Below are 23,292 nucleotides of genomic sequence, written 5' to 3' on the forward strand. Positions count from 1 at the left end.
TCTCCTGCACACATTTGGTTAAAAAACCAAACCAAACCAGACCAGACCAGACCAAACAAACCAACCAAACCAAACCAAACCAAACCAAACCAAACCAAATTAAACCAAACCAAACCAAACCAAACCAAATGGAGACTTCCATAGGTCACCTCTGTGGGTTAAGGATACATCTGTAGTAGGGCACAGGACCTGGGGAGTTCTTCAAACACGAAGGTACAACCAGCCAGTAAGTAACAAGAGCATCACCTGGCTCGAAGGAGAACTGACCTGATTGATGGAGTTGGCAGCACAGGATGCGAGGCCGGTTCCGAGGGATGTAAGCAGGAAGCAGGACCAGTCGAAAGGGCCTGGAGCCAGTGCAAAGCCCGCTGAAGTGGTGCTTACCACAAGTGCTGCAACACAGACAGAGATGCTGGTCAGTAGCTGAATTTCTAGGGTGAGGCATGGGGTACCACATATACCAAATGATGATGGCAGCACAAACTCTAGGTGGATTCTCTTTTTTTTTTTCTTTTTTCTTAGATATTTTCTTTATTTACATGTCATACGATATCTCCTTTCCTAGTTTCCCCTCCGAAAAATAGAACAAACAAAAACAAAAACAAACCCCTGTTCTCTCCCCGCCCTCCCCCTGCTCACCACCCCACCCTCTCCCGCTTACTGGCCCTGGCATTCCCCTACACTGGGACATAGAGCCTTCACAGGGCCAAGGGCCTCTCCTCCCATTGATGACCGACTTGGCCATCCTCTGCTATACATATGCTGCTGGAGCCAGCAAGTGTTGGCTAACAGGAGCCTGATATAGCTGTCTCCTGAGAGGCTCTGACAGTACCCGACTAATACAGAAGTAGAGGCTCACAGACATCCATTGGACTGAGTACAGGGTTCCCAATGAAGGAGCAAGAGAAAGGACCCAAGGAGCTGGAGGGCTTGCAGCCCCTTAGGACGAACAACAGTAGGTGGATACTCTTACACTTAAAACTCTACATTCTGGCCAGCAAGATGGCTCCATGGGAAAAAGCTCCCGCTCCAAGCCTGACAACCTGAATTAAACCTTAAGACCCATACAGCAGGAGAGAACCAACTCCTATAATGTGTCCTCTGACGGCCACATAAACACCATACACACATATATGCATGCACACACACAATGTAATAAATATTTTTAAAATATGCAGTTTTTTGATTTAAAAGCTGTAGATATAGAATACATGAAAAAATATTTCCAACTCTATTAAACTTAAAGGTAGGAAAATAAAATGGGTCTTCCAGATTCATCACTCACTTATTCATTCAACAAATATTTATGGACTAGCAATTTGTGAGCAATAATTTACCAATGCTGGCAACTATAAAAGATAAAGCTGTGCTTAGTGTTCTGACTACACAGAGAGTAGTAGGACACCTGTTTAGGAACGGTGCCACACAACAGCAACCAGCAAGGGCTTGAACTCTGCAGTAAACTCCAGACAACAGGAACAGAGGCCTTGCCTGCAACAGGGCATCATGGGGCCATAATGGACTAGAGGAGGATGGTAGCATGCGAGCCACCATCAGTGTGCAAACACAGCCATATGGCTCACAGTCGCATAGAGGGTCCTGCTCCTTGGGAGGCCTGGTGTTTCCTTCTTTGGGCTTACAGAAACTGATAGAGCCAAGAGGAGTCTATGAGAGGCCTGAAGGTAAGCAGTAAGAACTCTCCAGAAAATTCTTCAATGATGAGCTAGTCAGGAAAGCTTTAAGATAACACTGCCCTATGGAGAGGGGAAGAAATGGAGAGTGTGACAGGGCACACAACACCATAGGGAGATGGGAATGCTGTGTGTTCTACATAGATAATGCCTTCCAAACCAGCACATCTGTACCCGGAGGACATGGGCAATGTCTGAAGACACTGTATGTTTCAATGTGCAGGTCACACATGCACTGAAGGTCAGAAGACAACCTCATATGTTGCTTCGGTATAGGTGCAGCCAACATGTATTTTAGAGACAGTGTTTTACCATGGCCTAAGATTTGATAATTAGGCTAAGCTCCTGGCCCATGAGGCCCCAGGGACCCTCCATTCTCTGCCTCTCCAGTACTCAGATTATAAATGTCCACCATGTCAGGCTTTTTCTTTTTTTTTAGATTCCTGACGTAAAACCTGGGTCCTCCCCCTTGCTGAATGAACTACCCTCCCAGGCCTGGAGCTAGTTTTGGTTGCCATAACTGGGGGAAGAGAAGATGGTATTTTCTGGAGGGGAAAGACTATTGTTCTCTGCCTCTCTTTCAGTGAGTACACAGAAAAGCCCATAACAAACTTTCTGTCTATTCTAACCAGAAATTCCAACACCCTGATCTAGTCCAATCCATCACTACTGGAGCTTCCTCCCTGCCTGGTGTCCCGATCCCACAGTGCTTCTCTCTGGAATAAACTAGGTACAGATCACAGCACCTCACCTCCAATGGAAGTGGCTGAAACTGTACTTGCAATAACTCTCCTTGGCTGTACTAAAGTGCATCCATTTTGCTCCTCAGCTGGCTCACTACTGCCCAGTCACATAGAGCCATGTGCTTCAGGGTCCTTGCTCTCTGGCTCTTTGAGCTAGCTCCTTCTCTTTCTTTGGGTTCCACTTAAAATAGCCTTCTTAGGAAGAACATCTCTGGCCATCTCATCTAAAGCAGGCCAGTCCAGAAGCTCCCTCCCAAGATCATCCTTATATTTCCTACTGGCACTCAGCACACACTGACTCCTCACAGAAATATAAGCTCCATGAAGACCAGAGTCCCATAGGCATAGTTCCCTGCTCTGTTCTCAGTGTGGGCACCATGGCCAGAATAGAGTAGTATGTACTGAGGCACAGGAGGGAAGGTGACGGCTGCCAGCTGCCAGACTGGACTTTATGTCATTTGGTAGCCAGCTGAGAGGCCCTGAGAGTCTGTGCAGGAAGGGGACCACTGTAAAGTCTAGTCCCAGGCCATGCAAGGACAGAAACACAATCTACAAAGTGACTGCACTGGTCCCCTGTGAATGAGCACAGGGAGAATGAGCAGTGGGAACACTAAGGGGTTGCATGGGATGACAAGCTTGATTTGGATCAGAGAGCTGTCAGAATGCTGTGGGCAAGAGAGGTGGGAAGAAAGCAAGGAAGAGGAAGGAGAGTGTTTACGGGCAGGCAGCATGGAGGAGACCATAGCAGAGCACAGCAGAGCACAGGTGATGGAGCTGTGTGTCAGGAACTGTGCTGCTTCTGAGGAACCACAGGGCATGGGGGTAAACATATGGAAAGTGGACAAGGCACAAAACGGGAGCTCAGAATGGACATTGGGAGACAGGAGCACGGGGCAAAAAGGGACCGAAATTATAAGCAGTGTGTGCCCTGAAAAGGTGTGTGTGAAAAAATCAGAGCATCACAGCTTGAGGGAAAGTGTGGAAGATACAAAGACTTGAAGATTAGAATCATGATGAGGTGCACTCTGAAAGTCACATGAAATGCTAAAGGAAGGGAATGGAAGCCTCCAATGGGTACATGTTAGAGAAGGAAATAGTATCGCTATAGCATGTCCTTCAGTCTAGTTTCATCAGGGACTTACAGAAGTCCTTCAGTTTTACCATATGAACAGGCCCTGTCCTAACACCTGGATCAGATATAGTTTCTGTATATGTGTGTGTGTGTGTCTGTGTTTGCACGCGCACATGCACAGGTACACACGCATATGTAGGCCACAGGCTGACATCCAGTCTCTTCCTTATTTCCCAGAATTCTCTCCACCCCTCCCCTGCCTTTTTCTTAGCTAGGCTTCCTCACGTAACTTGAGGCTCACAAGTCAGTTGGCCAACAAGCCATGGGGATCTTCTTGTCTTTTCTTTCCAGTGCCAGGACCCCAGGCATGTACCCTAACAGCTTTTACATGGGGAATGAGCATCTGAAGTCAGGTCCCCTGGCTTGCAGAGCAAATATGTTGTTTACTAGGCCATCTCAGTCTGGTTTCTTAAGTTTCTATTTTTCTTTCTTTTTTTTTCTTTTCTTCTTTCCTTTTTTCTTTTTCTATTTTTCTTTAGCTGTGTTCCATGTCAATTTGAAAGGCAAATCAAGTATATGTGCTAAGAATACTGTCTATGCCAGCCAGCTTTCTGTGAGTAGAACAAGTACCTGAGAGAATCAACTTATGAAAATGACAGCAACTACTCATTATTGTGGTAGAATTTGGGATCTCAAAGACCTTTCCAGAAAGGATGACAAGCCAACAATGGATATATTTACTGACTTCATCGAAGTATCCCCCGAATGAAAGTCTCTAACAGCACGCTTCTTGGGCAAGAGGCCCTTGCTTTGGCACAGTGGGTGCAAATGTAATGAGCACCTGACGTTCCCATGGGAGCTTCCTCCAGAGCAGAGGAGACAGGCAAAGGACTACGGAGCAGAGGGGCAAGGGCAGGGGTGAGGGAGCAGGGCTCTATGAGGGCTGCAGAGGACAGGCAGCTCAGGAGCTGAAGGATCAAAGGAGGCTGGTCAGACACTAGGGACACACTGCAATCCCTCTGCTTGGGGGACAGCCTACCTGTCTTCGCAGCACTGCAAGTCACAACGGGTGCACATGACAGCGTGGCAGCAGCTAGCAGGACCTGGGACAGTGCAGTGGGCTCAGCACTCAAACAACATTTATTTCAAGGAAAACATTCTGGGAGCAGTTCTTTAGCTCTGCTTCTGTAATGACTTATGCTCCAAAGACAACTCCATGGTGATTCCAGGCCTTGAAAACAACTGCTGCATCAGTTACCATCACAGCAGCTGACAAAGTGCTATAAGCAATGAACTGTCAAAAACAAACAAAAAGCTGAAGACTTTGCCTTGTTTAAAGCTGAAAAGAGTATACAAGCGTAAGAAAACTTAAGATGGGCGGTGATGCATGCCTTTAATCCCAGCACTTAGGAGACAGAGGCAGACAGATCTCTGAGTTTGAAGCCAGCCTGGTCTACAGAGTGAGTTCCAGGACAGCCAGGACTACGCAGACAAACCCTGTCTAGAAAACAAAAAGGGGGATGGAGGGAAGAGGGGAGAAGAGAGAGAGGGAAGAAGAGGGAGAAAGGGAAAGAGGATGACGAGAGAGAGACCAAGAGAAAACACTTCAGATTTCTGACTCCCACCCAGGTCTACCCAATAAGCTCAGAAGACACAGAAAATGGTTTGCAAAAGGCTAACAAAGGAAATGAAAATGATTTTAGAAAGAAGCAACAATGAAAAGCTTACAGAATTTGGGCTCTAGAATGTATAAATGGGTAACACAGAAAAATGACAGCAACCACTCATTATTATGGGATCTCTAAGACCTTTCTAGAAAGGATCACAAGCCAACAATAAATATATTTACTGACTTCATCAAAGCAATTAATTTGAGGAGAAAGGAAGAGAAGGTTGATGAATTGCATTAGTAACACTGAGCAGAGTAATGTCCCTATACAACATGGCTGCAGCTGCAATTAAACTTCACATTGATTTCCTGGGATTCATTACACAGAATCATTTTGCAACACCAGGATCTCATTAAAAGCGAATGTAATATATTCTTTCGTTAATAACTTTTAAAATCATATTTTATTTGGTAATCTCATATTCTGTCCCTTTACAAATAAACATAAAATCAATGTTGCCAACCATGCATGAACCTGTTCAATCTAGGCCCAGAGGTGCAGCACTGTAAGCAGGTACCTGAGAAACACCAAGTCACAGTCCCACTCCTTGGAGCCTAACCCACCGATGCTCTGGAGTGGGTGGTCAGCCAGAGAACTCCATACTCTCCCTTTAAGAGAGTGAGCTGCAGCTCCACTTAGCAGCCTGCTGGGAGTATAAGGGACGACTGAGGACCAACTACATCCCAACGAGTCAGACTAAATGGCCAAGGCATCCTGCTTGCAAGCATACCACTGACAAAGTTCATTTGTCTGCCTACCTCCTCTGTGGAGAGATTTCAAATTATGTCCCCTAAAATTAACACGTTTAATTTTTCTAGAATCACAAGCACACCCTGGTCCTGAGGAAGCAAATACCAGCTCAGACTTGCCTCAGGGCCACCTGCCAAAGACTTCCAGGTGGTTTCTAGGAGCTAAGAAGAGCAGCACAGCAGCCAGCAGAAGGAACCGGGCCCTTGATCCACGCACGGATTTGAGGACATGGAATCTGCCAACAGCACTGAACTTGTGCTCCAAGGGAAGATGATGGTCCTGACCAACAGCTGTTTTGATTTCAGCCCATCGAAGCAGAGAATCTAGCATTCCAGGTCTGAAGAGCTCGCTTAGGAAAATGGTGAAATGGTAACTCGGTGGCAAGGTGGGTGCTTAGCAGGACAAGCAAGGCCTCAGTGGAGAGCAGAGGGAAATGTACCCTGGGACTCTTACAGGCCTCTGCAGTGTGTGAGGTGGTAGCTGTGTAAACAGAGCTCGGGGCTTCCTTACCGAAGACATATGAGGAGGTAGAACACTGGAGAGAAAGAAAACTCACAAGCTCAAAGAATGACAAAGTGTTAAGAGGAAAATTATAAAATGTTAATGTTAAAAGAGTCACTTAACCTAATCTCTCTCTCTCTGGAGGATGTTAGCCCCAAATCTTGTGACAAAAAGCTATTTCTTCCTGACGGACCCCTTGGGGCTCAAGAGTTATCCCACTGTGCCCTTACACACCCAGACTAAAGCAAAGTCCTCAACACACTTACCTATGGATGCAGTTTTTGCCTGTGCAACAATACTGGGTAACTTCTAGTTTCTTGATACAAAGCTTCAATTATGCACAAGCAACCATGCCCCAAGTCCCCTCTCCTCTCAGTGAAGTATCCCTGGTAACCAACCATGCTCGGATTCCGGACTCCTGTCCCTGCAAGTGCTGAGGACACTTTGTGGAGGCACAAAGGGTTTCACTTCATCAAAAGCACTCAGCACAAAGATGGTGACTATCAAGGGCTTAATTAAGTGGTGCTTTGGTAACTATTAAAATGAGCTCCCTAGAATTCCAAAGCAGCACTCCCCAGGCCACTCTGCTTGCACTTCACACACTAAAGCGTCATGTAAGGAACTGAAGGAAGCTCGAAGCCAGCCAACGTGCTGAGTTTGGGGTGTTGGTAAAGCAACAGGGTAAACAATTTACATGAAAGTGAAGCACTTCACAATGCCAAAGTCAAAGTGCCTTCACAATGACTCAAGCATCAAAACCAGGGCACTTCAACAGTGGCATGTGGCTAGTCCAGGCACTTCAAAAGTGGCATGTGGCTAGTCCAGGCGCTTCAAAAGTGGCATGTGGCTAGCCCAGGCGCTTCAACAGTGGCATGTGGCTAGCCCAGGCGCTTCAACAGTGGCATGTGGCTAGCCCAGGCGCTTCAACAGTGGCATGTGGCTAGCCCAGGCGCTTCAACAGTGGCATGTGGCTAGCCCAGGCGCTTCAACAGTGGCATGTGGCTAGCCCAGGCGCTTCAACAGTGGCTTGTGGCTAGCCCAGGCGCTTCAACAGTGGCATGTGGCTAGCCCAGGCACTTCAACAGTGGCATGTGGCTAGCCCAGGCGAGGTAGGAAACAAGACTTCTGCTTATATTTGGTATTCTCGCCCTCTCCCTCCTCCTTCCCCTCTCCCTGTCCCTCCCTCCCCTCTCCTCACCCCTTCTGTTTCTGTCTGTCTGTCCTGTCTGTTGGTCTGTCAGTCTGTCTCTCCTGAGAACAAAACCCACTGCAAACATACTATCTAAGCACAACCCCACTTCTTTACAACTGGCATTTTGCACATCTTAAAGTGAATCTATCAGTATAAGAGTACAAAGAATTTCAATTAGAAATAACGATTTCTTCTATGACATTTGTATATAATAATTATAAATATCTTCCTATATAGTAATACTTTTCATGCAGTGAAGGTAGTTAACAAAGTTCGAGAAACCTGCTCTAAACAACAAGTACTAGCAGTTGATTTTATAAACAAGGAGTTATGCAATCAACTAGGGTCTCATCAGGAATCATCTGGTATAGTATTTAGTTCTCTGTCTTATGGAAAATTCTCTAGTTAACTGCTCCAAAGACTCGTTTTCATAAAGATGAAAAATCCCACTAAATGAAGGGAAGACACCCACACACTTGCCTAGCAGATTACAAAATCATAAGAAGGAAAGTCAAGTTTTCAGACTGATCCCCTGTGTAGGATGCACAAACAATTCCACAGGTGTGAGAGGAGCTTTAAGGGTTCCACAGGAGAAAGCCTGATACTGGCAGTGCATGTCAGGAGCCCAGGGCACACACTGTAAGCTGTGAAAGAGTCAGATTTATCTGTCACTGTAAACTGACCCTTCCAGAACTTGTGGGGCAGATTTAGCCAGCATCCCTAATTTCAGTCTCACAGTATAGTCTCTAGAACAGCAATTAACTCCTGGGCAGGTTTTCCCTTTTCTAAAGTGCAAGAGGCTTCCTCAGAAACTCAGTTTCATCAAGATGTTTAGAGGCCTTCTACTCTAAGAATCACAGGCCTCTGAACACGCACATATACATGTCCTTTCCCTTCTCAGATCGCCAAATGGACCACAAGGTTCATGTTCTACCCTGGACATCTACATCCTGGTTTTCTGGCTGCCTCTTAATACCGTTTATTTTTTAATATTCACTCCCAAAGGAATTAAGTGAAAAGTGAAACAGTGATGTAGATGTCAACTTTCCCTTAGAGCTAATACATCTCATTGCCACTGACAGCAGATACTGTTCAACATCATAAGCCAAACTCACAACCTGGCATGTTTTCATTGGGGCTTTTTATGAAGTGGCTAAGAACAGGTAGTTAATAAATGTGTGTGTGTGTGTGTGTGTGTGTGTGTGTGTGTTCCTGGGAAGTGATATAATTTTTGGTTAGTAAATCTCAGAGTTCAATAGAATATAACTTAACTCAGAGGCAGGAGGCAGTCTCTTTTGCCTTGCTAATGACTATGTACCTTTTACTAAAAAGCTGTTCTGTGATAGCCATGTTTGTCTTCATTTCTACTAACACCCCAGGTTTCAATTGGTTGAATTTCTAATTTAAGTGAGGTTTTAAGGTTTCCTAGGCAGGCAGCCTTCTCCAAACTTCTTATCATCATATCAATGGGGGCAACAATTCTTATGCATATTATCAGTTCTTGATGAGAAGTCAACTGATGAGAGGCAGGACATTGATCCCGAGTAGCTGATTACCTACAATCACTCTGGGTGAAAAGATAAAACCTTTCAGAGATTTAAAATAACAGCTGCTGAACTTACAAGGTCATTCTCCTTCTCCCCCCTCTCCCTTCTCTCTCCTATACACTTAATGACAAAGTCTGCTCTGAAGGATGTATGACCAAATTAAACCTCTTCCCTTCAAATGTACTGCTGCCAGAATGAAGTGTTTCAGTATGGTTACCACGGCAATTCACCAAAGAGCATTTGGTTTGCATTTAATCAAGGGTCCCTCAGCCCTCATGAAAATATAAATAAGAGTTGTTTATACACTAAGCTAATGCCACCACTAAGTGAGACCCCCAGATAATTCTTTCAATTACCAACTTTCTTTGAACCTGAGACCTTTTCTGCTTTGTTACCCTATTCTCAGGCTTTTCCTCCCCAAGAATGAACTATTTCTTCTTAAATATATTTCCTACACTCAATAACTTTACAACCTTGCTGTTTTTTTTTCCTTTGAGGTAGAATGGGCAGATATTTACAACCTTCCCATAAAATGGACCCTCCAAAGCCAAAGCTCAGGCACAAAGGTTAAACTTCTGAGAAGTGGAGTTTGGAAGGGAGTATCATCCCTGAAAAGAGTCTGGCAAAAGGGAACTGTGAGCCAAACAGTTTCCACTAATACAGTGAGGCTTCTCTCAGTTTCTTACCAAATCTGTTCAGTGTGACCACCTACAGCCAAACATTTTACTTTTATTTATTTTTTTTATACACATGCAAGTTTATTATATAAACTTTTTTTCCAACGTAACATTTTTAATGATTCCCTGGGAATTTCACATCATGCAACCAGATCAGACTCACTTCCCAGTCCTTCCATGTCCTCATCCCTCCAACCCCCCCCATCTACTCTTATGACCCCGCAAAAAAAGTAAAAATAAAAAAATAGAAAAATAAAAATAAACAAGACCAATTTGTATTATCTATATACTCACTGGAATATGGGCAAACCCTCAGCAGACTGCCCCTTAAATAGAACCAAGTCTTCCTCTTGCCATTAACTGTGGAGAGCTACATTTGAGCATCTCCATCACTTCTGGAGAGTTCTCTTCTGTGGCTTCCTGTCTAGACTGTCACTTTGGTGGAGGGGGTAGGAGTAGGGATAGGCGTTGTCACAGATGCATTCCCTGACCCTTCCTCTCAACTGTGTGTCTGCAGTCATCTAGATCACAGCAAAAGTAGCCTCCTTGTTCAACACAGTCAGCAGGAAGATGAATTATGGCCCTCCTTGATTTTCTGAGGACAGCACAGAGCACAATCACTGCCCCAGGTTCAGTAGGACCACACCCAGACAAGGGCCTGGGAGACAGCCCAGGCCACACACATCAACTTGGCCTCAGGTGGCAGCACAGACCACAGACATTGGCATGGGCTTTGGTGGTAACGTAGGCCACAGACATCAACAGAAACCTGGGCAGTCATGCACTTAAACGAGTGTCTTCATCCTGGGCCTGACCGTACTGAGTACTTTTTTACATCTGACTGCTGAGTCAGGACTGACCCACTGCTCTCTCTCTCTGGGCCTGGCTCCACACATCCTTTACCATGTCAGGACTCACTGAGCAACAGTCTTTCACTCCCAGTGATGGAGTGGCATTGAGGATGCGGCAGAGCTAACTGAGCAGCACTCTAAGCAGCCAGTGCAGCTCTCCATCAAGAACAACACTCAATACTCTGATAAAGAACACGTCACGTGGAAGAATGTCCTTATGGACTTGGCCTTTAAGTAATCCTAGATACCAAGAGTTGCTTGCCTGGCCTACTGGAATTCACTGGCAACATTTACCTTCACTATTTCTCTGAGCAAGAAGATGATTGTTAACTGGAGAATACATCATTTAGAACAAATCAAAGTCTCTGATGATTTTCTGAGCTCGAAGGGCACAGTTTTTACAGATATGATGCACTTTTAAGAGGAATGAAGTGGGACCACCTTCAATACTCAAGAGATATGCTGAGCTGAAAAAAAGCAGCAGATTATAGACTTTAGGACACAGTGCCAGCAGTGAGCCAACCAAGGATCAAGAAACACAGCAGCCTACCACCACTTGGTTAGAAAAAGGATTTCTTAGCTGTCCCTAAGTAGTAAATCACTACAGCACAGTAAAATACAGCCATGGACCACATTACCAACTTCAGACAAAAATAGACCATGTATTCAATTGTGGGCTCACAAGATGTTATCACCTAGTGACATTATGCCTACCCTGGCTTGGTGATTAGCACAACAAAGTCACCTGCCAGAACAGGTCCATCACTAAGCACTGCAACCTTATAACGGATGATTTGTCTTAAAAGGGCTGAGCTGTGAGCAAAAAGGTGGAACAGAGTCCATTACACTTTCTTCCACTATTGAGCGTCTAGTTCCTGAACACCCTTGTATGCAAGGCACCAGACACTAGTCAAGCGAAAGGTGATGGTCAACATAGGTTCAATCTAAAGAATATTCTACAAGTCACCCTACCACATACTTCACATACTGGTAATGGAGTTTCATGTGTAACGCCAAGAACTCTGAAGAACAGAGCAGGGTACCTAGGCCACAGAAGGAAGAGTAGGTGTGTGTCCTGGAGACAGATGGAAGGGCTAACCCAAGAGCTCCAGAGTGAGAGACTGGGCCAGCCTCTCAAAAGGTAAATATTGATGAAACTGCACTCCTGCCTTTTTAAAGTCAGTGGACACACAATAGTACTTCTCTTTCTATTCCTGACACCCATGTTAACTATTCCTTTACATTTGTGGTTTAAGAAAGACATTTGTAAACTTTCTACTTTTCAATAGAGCTTACAAAAGAGTTTATGGAAAGGTTTCCAAAATAACAATTGGTAAAAAACTCTTTTTTCAGCACTTAACAACCTCGGAGCATTCTTTCATTATTTCTGTTAGTGTTCCATTTCTTTCTTTTTTTTTTATTGGTTATTTTCTTTATTTAAATTTCAAATGTTATCTCCTTTCCCGGATCCCCTCACTCCCAGAAACACCCTATCACATCCTCCCTCCCCCTACATCTGTGAGGGTGCTCCTCCACCCACCCACCCACCCACTCCCACCTCCCCGTTTTCGATTCCCCTATTACTTATTACTGTTGTTTCTATTGTGTGAGCATGCACATGTATGTATGATGTGTGAAAGTGCTATGTGCAAGAGTAGGAGGTCAAAGGACAGCCTAGTAGACTCGGTTCTCTTGTTCCATCTTTACAGAGATTCTAGGAATCAAACTTAGGCTGTGAGGTTTGCAGAAAAGGGCTTTTACCTACTGAACTATCTAACTGCATCCCTTAATCTTAGTAAAAGTGATGCTACCATGTTTTGCTTTGAATTGAAAACTAAGCCCTCAACATCCCTCCCAAAGAATAATTAAGCACACGGCCAAGTCCAGCATGTAGACTGAGAAGCGACCCCTTGGTGCCCTAGGAGCTTCAGACAGCCCCTCCTAGAAGGCGAGTGGTTTAGAGCTGACGAATCTACTAGGAACTCAGGTTACCACTCAGGTATCAAGAGTAATGGGTGGAGGCTGGGTAAGCAGGCAGAGGGACAGGAAGATAATGGCAGGAGAGAATTCTTCCACTAGACAAGAACTAAGCCCAGATGTTGTGAGGAATGAGGAACAAGATAGATTCCTGAGAGTCAAGAGGGGTCAGGAGAGGGAGCTCAGTGCTCTCTCCTCCAGGTAAGCTATGGGAACCATCTGTATCAGGGTCATCAGTTCAAATTCTGATTCCTAGGAAGCAACTCAGGCCAAGAGTGAAGGAATTTTGGGAGGAGATGTCCAGAAACTTGCATTAAACAAGACCCCAAGGATCTCCAAGGCATATGACATTAGAGAAATACTAGAGAGTTTATTGGGCTGGAATTTCAATGTTTGGGCTTTAAAAATGATGGTTATGGGAACTTGGCCACACTTTACAACCTCCCTTGGAGCTGGCTACATGCTGCACAAAACTTTGGCAGATGAGGCTCCTATCAAGGACTTCCTTCCCTTCTTGTAAGGTGGTTCCTGACCTTCTTCTACCTTTGACCATTTTCATGTACGTGCCTAGAGTGTGAGGAAGGTATAGAAGATATCGGGTGGCCTTAGGGTCACACACCATCCAGCAGTGGGAAAGAAAAAGGTATAAGGCATCATGGCGGTATAATGAAACACTAACACTGGACTCCCTGACGTAAAAGGAGAAGTCACGGCTCTTCAGAATTCCCATACAAGTAGCTGAGCCCACTCTCAGTTTGCTCATTCTCATTCTCTTTCCCTCTCTTTCTCTCTCCTTTAGAGTTGCCAATATTGTTTGAAAGTGATTTTCATCCTCAGGCGAAATTTATTTTTACATTCATCTAGCTTCAACTACAGCAATTTATACTTAACAATGAGTTTAATTAACAGGAATTGAATTTAAAACAAGTAAATCCCAAATTAATAATTACATGACCAGGAAACAGAGCAAGCTAGCTAAATTATTCATCTAAGTTAAAAGAATCTGGTTAAAGTCTGGAGAGAAGGCTCAGAGGTTTAAGAGCATTGACTGTTGTTTCAGAGGACCTGGGTTCAATTCCCAGCACCCACATGGCAGCTCATACCTATCTGTGAACCGAGTTCCAGGGGATCAGATACAGGCAAAACACCAATGCACATAAAATAAAAATAAATAAGTCATTAAAGAAAAAAGAAGGTTAAGAAAAAGAGCCAAGTGGAGGTTCAAGAATGCCTTTATTCCTAGCACTCGAGAGGCAGAGGCAAGTCAATCTTTGAGGTTGAAGCCAGTCTGATCTGTGCAGCAAGGGAGCAAGGACAGCCAGGGCTACACTGAGAAACCCTGTCATGAAAACCAACCAACCAAAACCAAAACCACATCATCCCCTCCCCTTCACCCCAACACATAAATGGATTCGTTTTTGCTGGCTTGGCCTGTATACAAGTCTGTACCGCCACTGTGATTGATGTGATCTAAGAGCCCAGCCCACTGCAGGCCATGGCAGCCCTATGGCAGGTGGTCCAGGTTATATTAAAAAGCAGGCTGAGCAAGCCATGAGGAGCAAGGCAGTAAGCAGAGTCCCTCCATAGTCTCTGCTTTATGATCTGCCTCTAGGCTCCTTCCCCTGACTTCCCTTCATGATGAACTCTAAACCTTTTCCTCCCCAGGTTGTATCTGATCATGTTGTGGTATTTATTACAGTAATACAAAGCCAAGCCAGGACAGAATTGGTACTAGGAGTTGGCTGTTATGTGACAGACCTGTCTACGTTACCTCTTGAGAGGACTGTGGAAGTGTTTGGACTTCGGCCTGGAAAAGCCATTGAGTTCTCAGAGCTTTTAGTGAGCTGTTCTGTAGGGATAGGAAAACACTCCTGAGAAAAACGCAGATGATGGAGGCCTGGTTTGTGAAGTTTCAGGGGGAAGCTGAGAATCCCTGAAAGACTTATCAGGGCCATTCATGAGGCATTTTGTATTAAGATCCCAGGACAGTTTATGATCAGCTGGGGCTGAAGAAGCAATTGTGATCAACAAGAGACTGAAATAAAACCTTCACTGGAAATATTGATGCTGGTTAGCTAGAACTGAAGAATCAGCTATGATTAACAACAGACCAGCACTGCTGAGCTGAAATCTTCTGGGAAGGATTTCCTTGAGGGCAGGGCCATGGTCCACAAGAAGCAAGGGTTGTGTCACAAATGGCAGCTGTGCTTGGTAATGTGTGGTTGTTCCACATCTTAAGAGTTTAGGCATTATGGAAGCTACAGGACCGAAGGGTCACGGAGAGCAGCCAAGGCCTGGCGCCATGATGCTGGGCCAGAGTCCCGGAAGAGAGGCCAGCAGAGGCTGTGGGTGAAGATGCAGCCTCAGCAGTAGTGAAGATCTCAGGATAGTGGAGATGCTAGGGCTGGGGGATGACTACCTGCCTGACTTCCCTGCAAGATGGACTATAAACTATGAGATGAAATAAGCCCTTTCTTCCCCAAGTTGTTTTTGGTCGTGGTATTTAACTAAATAAAAATGGAAATGAAGAAAAACTTGTCTCTTCTTCAGTAAATGGTAGAGAGGAAACTAACTGCCTCAGGGGGCATATTTCAAACGTAAGACGAGGCTTAAGGGACTTACTGAGACATGGCTGACTATTTCATTGTTGGAAAAATGGTGCCTATGTCATGCTGGGGTAGAACCCAAGGTCTTGTGTATGATGAGCAAGTACCTACAACTGAGATACAACCTTGTTCTCTATTCTCATTATTTGAATAAGAAAAAAATTTCAGTAAATAGTCCCAGTAAAGACCTAGGTTAAAAACTGGAAATAGAGGCTATCCAGACATATCCTTTATTCCTTCTTGTTGAGGAACAGTGGAGGCCAAGCAGAGTGATGACTAAGGTGGATCGACTCCATGAAAAGGCCCCTTGCTAACAAGGCCCAGGGGTGGCTAGAGCAGCTGCATCACAAGTAGAAGGGCTGGAGAGGTCACTCTCAAAAGAGAGCAGGACAGGCCCTTTCCTCAGCACAATTCTCTCTGCGGCAAAGCAGGCAATGCTTCTTTGTGCCCTCATCCAGTATAGCAGGTCACCTGCAACCACCACACCTTGGCACACAGGGGTAATCCTCCAACTCAGCATGCAGTGGCATCAGAGAAATGGCTAAACACAGACACACATGTTCTGAGGAAGGAGAGAGGACACTAAAAATCAAGGCCAGGACACACACAGCACTGAGATTTCAGAAACACCAATATCCTTTTTGAGAAATAGTCCCTGTTCTAGATGTTGGCTCTTTATCTGCATCCAGGCCACAGGAATGTTATAGCAAGGATGTGAACTGGTGATCGCCATTCCTGTAACTTACTTCATGAGAGGAGTCCTACTACACAGAGTAACTGTTCAATGATGAGGGAAAAAAATCCAGCATGCCTGCATGCAGCTACCAGCTTATAAGCATGTGGTATATCCATGCTTATGAAGCACACACTTATTAAAGGATCCATGAGAGCAAGAGTGTGCTCATCATACCTCATTCTGTCCCTGACATGTAGAAAAAAAATCAATGTGGTAGTGCTTACTGAGTATAAACTGACTAGAAAATGACTGACTAGAGGTGTGTATACTCACTTCCTTTCACAAGGAAGCACAGGGTGAGAACACTGAGAGGACAGTGCCTGCCTGCCACAGCACCATCAGAAACTTTATGGGAGATAATGACACGGAAATGCAAGACTCAAACCGGCAGTGGACATAACATACCAGAGGGCCTGGCCAAAAAGTGAGAAGCAACAGACAGGAAAGCTACTGGACAGTGCCAACTAGAAGGAAATGTCCCAGAAAGTAAAGTAACTCACATAAGAAGGAAAAGGAGACAATTTGATCACCATTAGACTGCTTTCCTGAAAAATTCAAGAAATAATCAATTGAAAAAAGTATTTTAAAATACCCCATATCAAGTCAATTTAGTACCAAACATTTTGACCTATTTAAAAAAAAAAAAAAAACAAGAAAATTTACAAAGACTAAAGAATCAGATAAATGGAGATAATGCAATACTGTGAAGATCCTAATGCATGCCCAAATTCAACCGTGAACATACTGAAATTCCACTTAAGATACTAGGAGGACTTATGGTGGAAATAGGGAAGGATAGAAACAGGAAGGGCTCCCCAGATAAAGCTTTATAAATTCTTAAACCTGTGAATCTAACACTGTAACATAGGCAAGGGCAGTGAACCTGGTTAGAAGCCCACTGCATACCATTAACCAAAATGTACATCCTGAAAAGAAAGAAACTTAACACACAATATAAAGTTATACAAATATAGCACTGACAGGAAGGTAAATATTTATACAGTCTTCATATGGAAAAGCTTAAATATGGTACGAGACCAGACCCTCAGAAAAATAGATTTGGTTCCCACAAAATTAACTATTATATATCAAATGTAGGCAAATGAAAAGCAGCAAATGACACACACACTCACACACACAAACCAGGACTGAATGACTATAGCATGTAAAGAGCCCTTGCCAGCAGTAAGATAAACAGAAGGGAAGGCTGGAAGCCACGTGGGTTGTCTTCAGTAAAAATACAAATCATCAATGAATATGAACAATAATCAGGAGTTTTAAATATAAAACAAGTTTGCATACCAATTTCTTACATATTTCTTCACAGTATTTATGAAATTACAGCACTAGCTAGCAGTAAGTGCTGAAGTTAAGGTGGGTTGGCCACTTGGGCTACATAGCATCACCTGCTACAACCTTCCATCAGGGAAATCTGCCAATCAAAAGCTCTGAAAGCATGTATATTTTATCCCCAAAAGATACTTGCATGTGTCTACCATGGGGAATCATTTCAGATGAAAGACAAAGGCACTCTCTACAGCACTATCTACAGCAATGACAACGAAATGAAAACTACCAAGACAGAAGGAAAGTAAATAAACTGAGGTCCAGCTATGTAGTGGCAACGGACCAGCTCTGTCTACTCAAACATGGGCTGTGGAGGAGCAAGAGAGGCCAGCAGAAGAGTGAACATATCAAAAGTATACATACTATGCATGAGAAATGCCACGGCAGGCCCATCATTTTGAATAATTAATAAATGACAATAAAAATATGAAAAAGATTTATTTCTAGGGACCTAACTTTTAGAAATAAAGACATGAGAAGATATATGAGCAATGATATTAAAAATTATTCAAGGAGCTGGCGAGATAGCTCAGCAGTTAAGAGCAGTGACTGCCCTTTCAAAGGTCCTGAGTTCAAATCCCAGCAACCACATGGTGGCTCACAACCATCCGTAATGAGATCTGATGCCATCTTCTGGAGTGTCTGAAGACAACAGCTACAGTGTACTTAGATATAATAATAAATAAATATTTAAAAAAAAATTATTCAAGCTTCCTACACATATATTAGCACCATATAATAATAGTTAACTTTCTTTGTCCATTAATGTGTTCATCTAAATTATTTCTTATAAATTTTACAGTAATCCTCAGATGGAATTGTTCCCATTTTATAGTTGAAAATGAGCTTTTAAGACATCAAAAAATGTGCCAATAATTGTACAACCAATCAATATTTTACAAATGAGGGATTCCAGCTCAGTCAATCTAACTCTACAGTATGAACTGTTATCTTTAGACAGAGTTTGAACAGGCAGAGAGGGGCTGAAAATTGTACACAGAGATGTTAGATGACTCAGATGAAACTCTTTATTATTTTGTACCTTTTAAAACAATTTATTTCTTTTGTGTGTATGTTTGTGCGCACACGCGTGTGCATGGATGTACTCCATTTGCATGCTAGTTCCAACAGAGGCCGGATGAGAACATTAGACCCCCTAGAACTGGAGCTCCAGGCAGTTGTGAGCTACCCAGTGTGGGTGCTAAGACTTGAACTAGGTCCTCTGGAACAGCAGCAAGTGCTCTTAACCACTGAGCCATCTGTCCAGCCCTCTTATTTTATATTCTGTCTTAAGAAATCTAAAAAAAGAAAACAAAACAGAAACTTTGGTCAGCAAAATCAGAGTGTCATACAAAAGACAAGTATGACATTAAATTCTGAAAGCTAATTTACCAATTTTACTGTGACTTGTTAGAATTATAAGAGCATTTTAATTTTTCAAAACCTATTTGTATTTTCTTAAAATAAATACTTAATAGTTACAAGACTTAAAATACTATGGAAAGATTTAGTAAGCACATTGTTACCCACTATTCAAAATGTCAGCCTGAGAGACTTCTCACACTGACTCTGCAAGCAGAAAAGCCGGAGCCTGGGAGCTGCCTGGTACCACCAGAAACTATGGTAAGTCACACAAAGCAATCTGAAATTCACCAGCACCCTGTTTCTACTTTTCTCTGAATCAAAAGCAGTGTTTAGGACTGTGGGGAAGGTATATTAACTGTGGTCTCTATCATCTCCAGCAACAGCTTCATCTATTGGTTCCAATAAACAATCCATTTAGTATGCTGGCCTTGGGAAATACAACTTTTCAGCACAGATGTTCGTCAGGAAAAGTCCTGCTTTTTATTAACCTATACTCAGCCTAAACTAGGTTTAGTCACCACAGCCTCTTATGATCCTAATCCAAATAAAATTTCCTCATGCTGGTGTGGAACACTCTGCAATAAACTGCAAAAACATACTGTAAATAGTTCAGCTGGCAGGGGGCTCAAGCGAGGCCTATTACTCTTTTATGAACTAAGTCTTACACACACACACACACACACACACACACACACACACACATACACACACGTCTTCAAATGGCATTTGCACAGGCAAAGGTTTGGCCTATGTCCTAATAGAAGTGTAAAGGATTGAGGCTGCAGCTAGTCTGCCTTCCTACAAAGGAAATCTAATCTGCTCAGTGTATGGCCCTTCCTTGGCATAGCATAGCTATAAACAGAGGAAGCTCAGAAAAGACTCATTCTATAATGTGACTGCTGACTCCCAAAAGTTCGCACCTAGCCAGAAATGAATTTTCTAAGATGTTAAGAGTCCAAGAGAATTCAATTTACATATATCAGGGATCTCCCTAAAGAAATATCCCTGTTGACTCCAGGCTGCATGAACTCAAGCAATAAACTCAAGAGGGAAGTACAAGGTCAGTCAGATAAGAAGGCTAAGGGTCACCATAGGGTGCTACCTCTTTAAATAGAATAAGCAGAAGGAAATGGCTTTAATTCAATTAGTAACATGGGATAAATAAAATCATATGAGGGAAATTTATGACCCCAGGTCTCTTCCATCCATAGCTGTAGGTGAGGTGGTAGCCCCCTTTCCTTGAACATCTTGCTTTTGCATGCTTCTCTTGTGTGGTCCAGGTTCTGCCCAGATGCCTCTCCTGTGGCCAGCTGTCCTATCCAGCAGCCTGGCTCTCAATAATCAAGCTCTCTCCAGCAGCAGCCACACCAACACTCTGGCACTGAGCTGATGCCTTATCCAGCCTCCCCTGGGTTTCTGACTGTAAAGGTAACAAGAAGAATGTACCACCTGCACTCTGCGTTACACATCACACATGCAGATCTCCAGGTCAGGTCCTGGACCCAGGGTGCCTTAATTCCCAGCACAAGGCAGGAGGTGACCATGTTAACAAGCATGCCATCAGTGCTCCTGACCCCTTTGACACTTGGGAGCCAGTGCATCCATGCACACTGAAGAAAAACTAAGATATTAAATGATTACCACCTGCTTAAGATTTCAGACATCAGGTTTTCCATATTAAGCCCTGCCCTATCTGGATGCCAACTCAGATATATAACCACATAAGCCACATAAAAGGAAAACAGTACAATAGCCAGAATAAAGGAAAGTTGTAGCAAAAAAAACCCCAAAAAACTGACCTTAAATTAGTCACCCTTTATTTGTTACTAATGAAATACTCATGGGATAAACTTCTAAAAATGAAGTAGATTATTCAAAGCAGGTCCTGTAAGCATTTAGAAGAAATTCGGCTTGTCACTTCCTGACTCACCAGGCAGTGGGCACTGACTTCCTGACCGTTGCAGCTAGGTTTCTGAGCTGTCCTCCTGCATCTGCAGTGTGGTCCAAGTCTTTCCTGGTGAGGAAGGGCCTGCACATCTGCTTGGGACAGAGTCCCTTCTTGGTTTCCCCTTCTCTGACCATCTGCTTGCTTGCAGGCTCCTTACAGGCCTTTGTAGGAACGAGAAGGAGTGACCTGAAGGAGCTCTGCCATGGGCCCTCTGCTCTTCTCCATCTACCTACCATCCCCCAACACCTGTTCTTGACTGTGACTCTCTGAAAACTCCATCTGAAGGCCACTAGCACTTCCAGAACACAAATTCTGTCTGACTTCTGTTCTCTGAAGTGCCTTGACCAAAGAATTTGCCAAAATCAAACTCACATTTTCCTCATTTCCATTTCTTTCTTTCTTTTTTTTTTCTTTAGGAAAAACAAAGTGTAGCAGTGGCTGACCATGAATTCAGAGATGAGCCCGCCTCAGTCTTGAAAGCCCTGAGATTAACGATGCGACTGGGCACCAAGAAAACCTTATCTAAGGATACAGGAGAGTTTGGCTCAGCAGGACTGTGAGCCATGTGACCTAAATTCCATTTCTAGTGAAACAGATAACAGATGATGGCAAAATCTTACAGATCGAACAGACATACAAGCATGTCAGAAGTCTTGGGCTAGGCCTTTATGCCATGTGGCAGCAGCCCTTCCTAACCAAGAGTAAGGCAGGATAGGTCTGAACTCACCAAAGGGACAAAGTGAAAGGAAACAATGAGACAGAATCCTGGGCATAGCACTTGTGGGCTGAAGGGCTGCTCTGCTAAAGTCACAGGACAAGATCTAAAGCCCTTCTGGGTGGAAGAGATGTTTTATTCAGTTTCAGTTTAGCTCACAGAGGCTGGCTCGGCAGGGCAGTGTTCAGGGTGGCAGGAACGGTTCAGGAGCCAGGAGGCAGCTCAATTACTTCCTGAGGCCAATCAGCAAGTAGCAAAGATTCCAGCTAGAACAGAGCCAGGATGTAACCCATAAAGCCTAGTCACAAAAATCACCTTCTGTCAGCAAGGCCCCACTTCCTAAAGGTCTCATAACCTCCCAAGTAGTGCCACTGGCTGGGGACAAAAGATTGAAACAAATGGACTTATGGGAATCATTTCACATCCAAACTGTAGCATTCCCTGCCCTATGGGCTCATGGCCATCTCATCATACAAAATGTACTCAGTCTAACTTCAAAAGTTCAAAATTGAGACTGAGAAGCAGTACACAGTAGCATATGCCTGCAACCCTGGATATTGGGAGACTGAGGCAGGACTTTCATGTGCTCAAGGCCAGTTGGGGCTATTGTGTGAGACTTGTCTTCTAAAAGGAAAACTGGGGCTAGAGAGTGGCTTAGCTTGGTAAAGTATTTGCCACATATGCAGGAGACTTGAGTTCAAATCTTCAGCTCACACATAAAAAGCCCTTGTGGCTGTGCATGCCTGTAACCCCAGCACAGGAAAGGTGGAGACAGCAGGATCCCTGGGGCTCCCTGGCCAGCCTATTTAACCAAATCCATGAGCTTCAAGTTCAGTGAGAACTTGCATCAAATAGTAAAGTGGAGAGTAACTGAGGAAGGCATCCAGTGTCAATTTCTGGCCTCCACACGAGTACCAACATATACAAGTATGCATACAAAAGAAAATATAATAGTAACCAAGGATGTAAGAAGCAAACTGGAGAAATTATTCAGAATGTGAGAAAGAGGTCTACCAAGGTCTATGAAGTGTAAACTAACACAAAAATCTTTTTCAATAATTAAACTGGCAAAATTCAGTAAACAGCACATATATGGGTGTGGTCTGCATACAGCTGCGTCACTGAATTTGTTTTCTTAGGAACAAGTTTGTTTATCAAAACTTAGTAAAAAGTCTAAAGCATGTCATTACAGTCTAAACATGACAGACAAGAGGCACAGAAGTGTGGAAGGACAGATATTCACAAAAGTTAGTCACATTTTTTAATAGGGTTATTTGGTTCTCTGGGGTCTAACTTCTTGAGTTCTTTGTATACATTGGATATTAGCCCTCTATCAGAAATAGGATTGGTAAAGATCTTTTTCCAATTTGTTGGTTGCCATTTTGTCCTATTGACAGTGTCTTTTGCCTTACAGAAGCTTTGTAATTTTATGAGGTCCCATTTGTCAATTCTTGATCTTAGAGCATAAGCTATTGGTGTTCTGTTCAAGAAACTTTCCTCTGTGCCTATGTGCTTGAGGATCTTCCCCACTTTCCTTTCTATTAGTTTCAGTGTCTCTGGTTTTATGTGGAGGGCCTTGATCCACTTGGACTTGAGCTTTGTACAAGGAGATAGGAATGGATCAATTTGCATTCTTCTACATGCTAACTAACATTTGAGCCAGCACCATTTGTTGAAAATGCTGTCTTTTTTCCACTGGATTGTTTTAGCTCCTTTGTCAAAGATCAAGTGACCATAGGTGTGTGGGTTCATTTCTGGGTCTTCAATTCTATTCCATTGATCTACCTGCCTGTCACTGTACCAATACCATGCAGTTTTTGCTGGCTGACAGGAGCGTGATATAGCTGTCTCCTGAGAGGCTCTGACAGTACTGGACTAATACAGAAGTAGAGGCTCACAGCCAT

At 43.7% G+C, this 23,292-nt stretch overlaps 1 protein-coding gene across 1 annotated transcript in view; it reads right to left on the minus strand.

Annotated features, from left to right (window-relative positions):
* Positions 1-23,292, minus strand: part of LOC116076837 (protoheme IX farnesyltransferase, mitochondrial) — a 115,205-nt gene that overhangs the window by 80,821 nt on the left and 11,092 nt on the right. Inside the window, exon 4 of the mRNA XM_031350835.1 lies at positions 268-392. Coding sequence (XP_031206695.1) covers positions 268-392 — 125 coding nt within the window. The remainder of the gene's footprint in view (positions 1-267; positions 393-23,292) is intronic.

The sequence above is a fragment of the Mastomys coucha genome, unplaced genomic scaffold, assembly GCF_008632895.1.
Source record: "Mastomys coucha isolate ucsf_1 unplaced genomic scaffold, UCSF_Mcou_1 pScaffold5, whole genome shotgun sequence".
Taxonomy (NCBI): domain Eukaryota; kingdom Metazoa; phylum Chordata; class Mammalia; order Rodentia; family Muridae; genus Mastomys; species Mastomys coucha.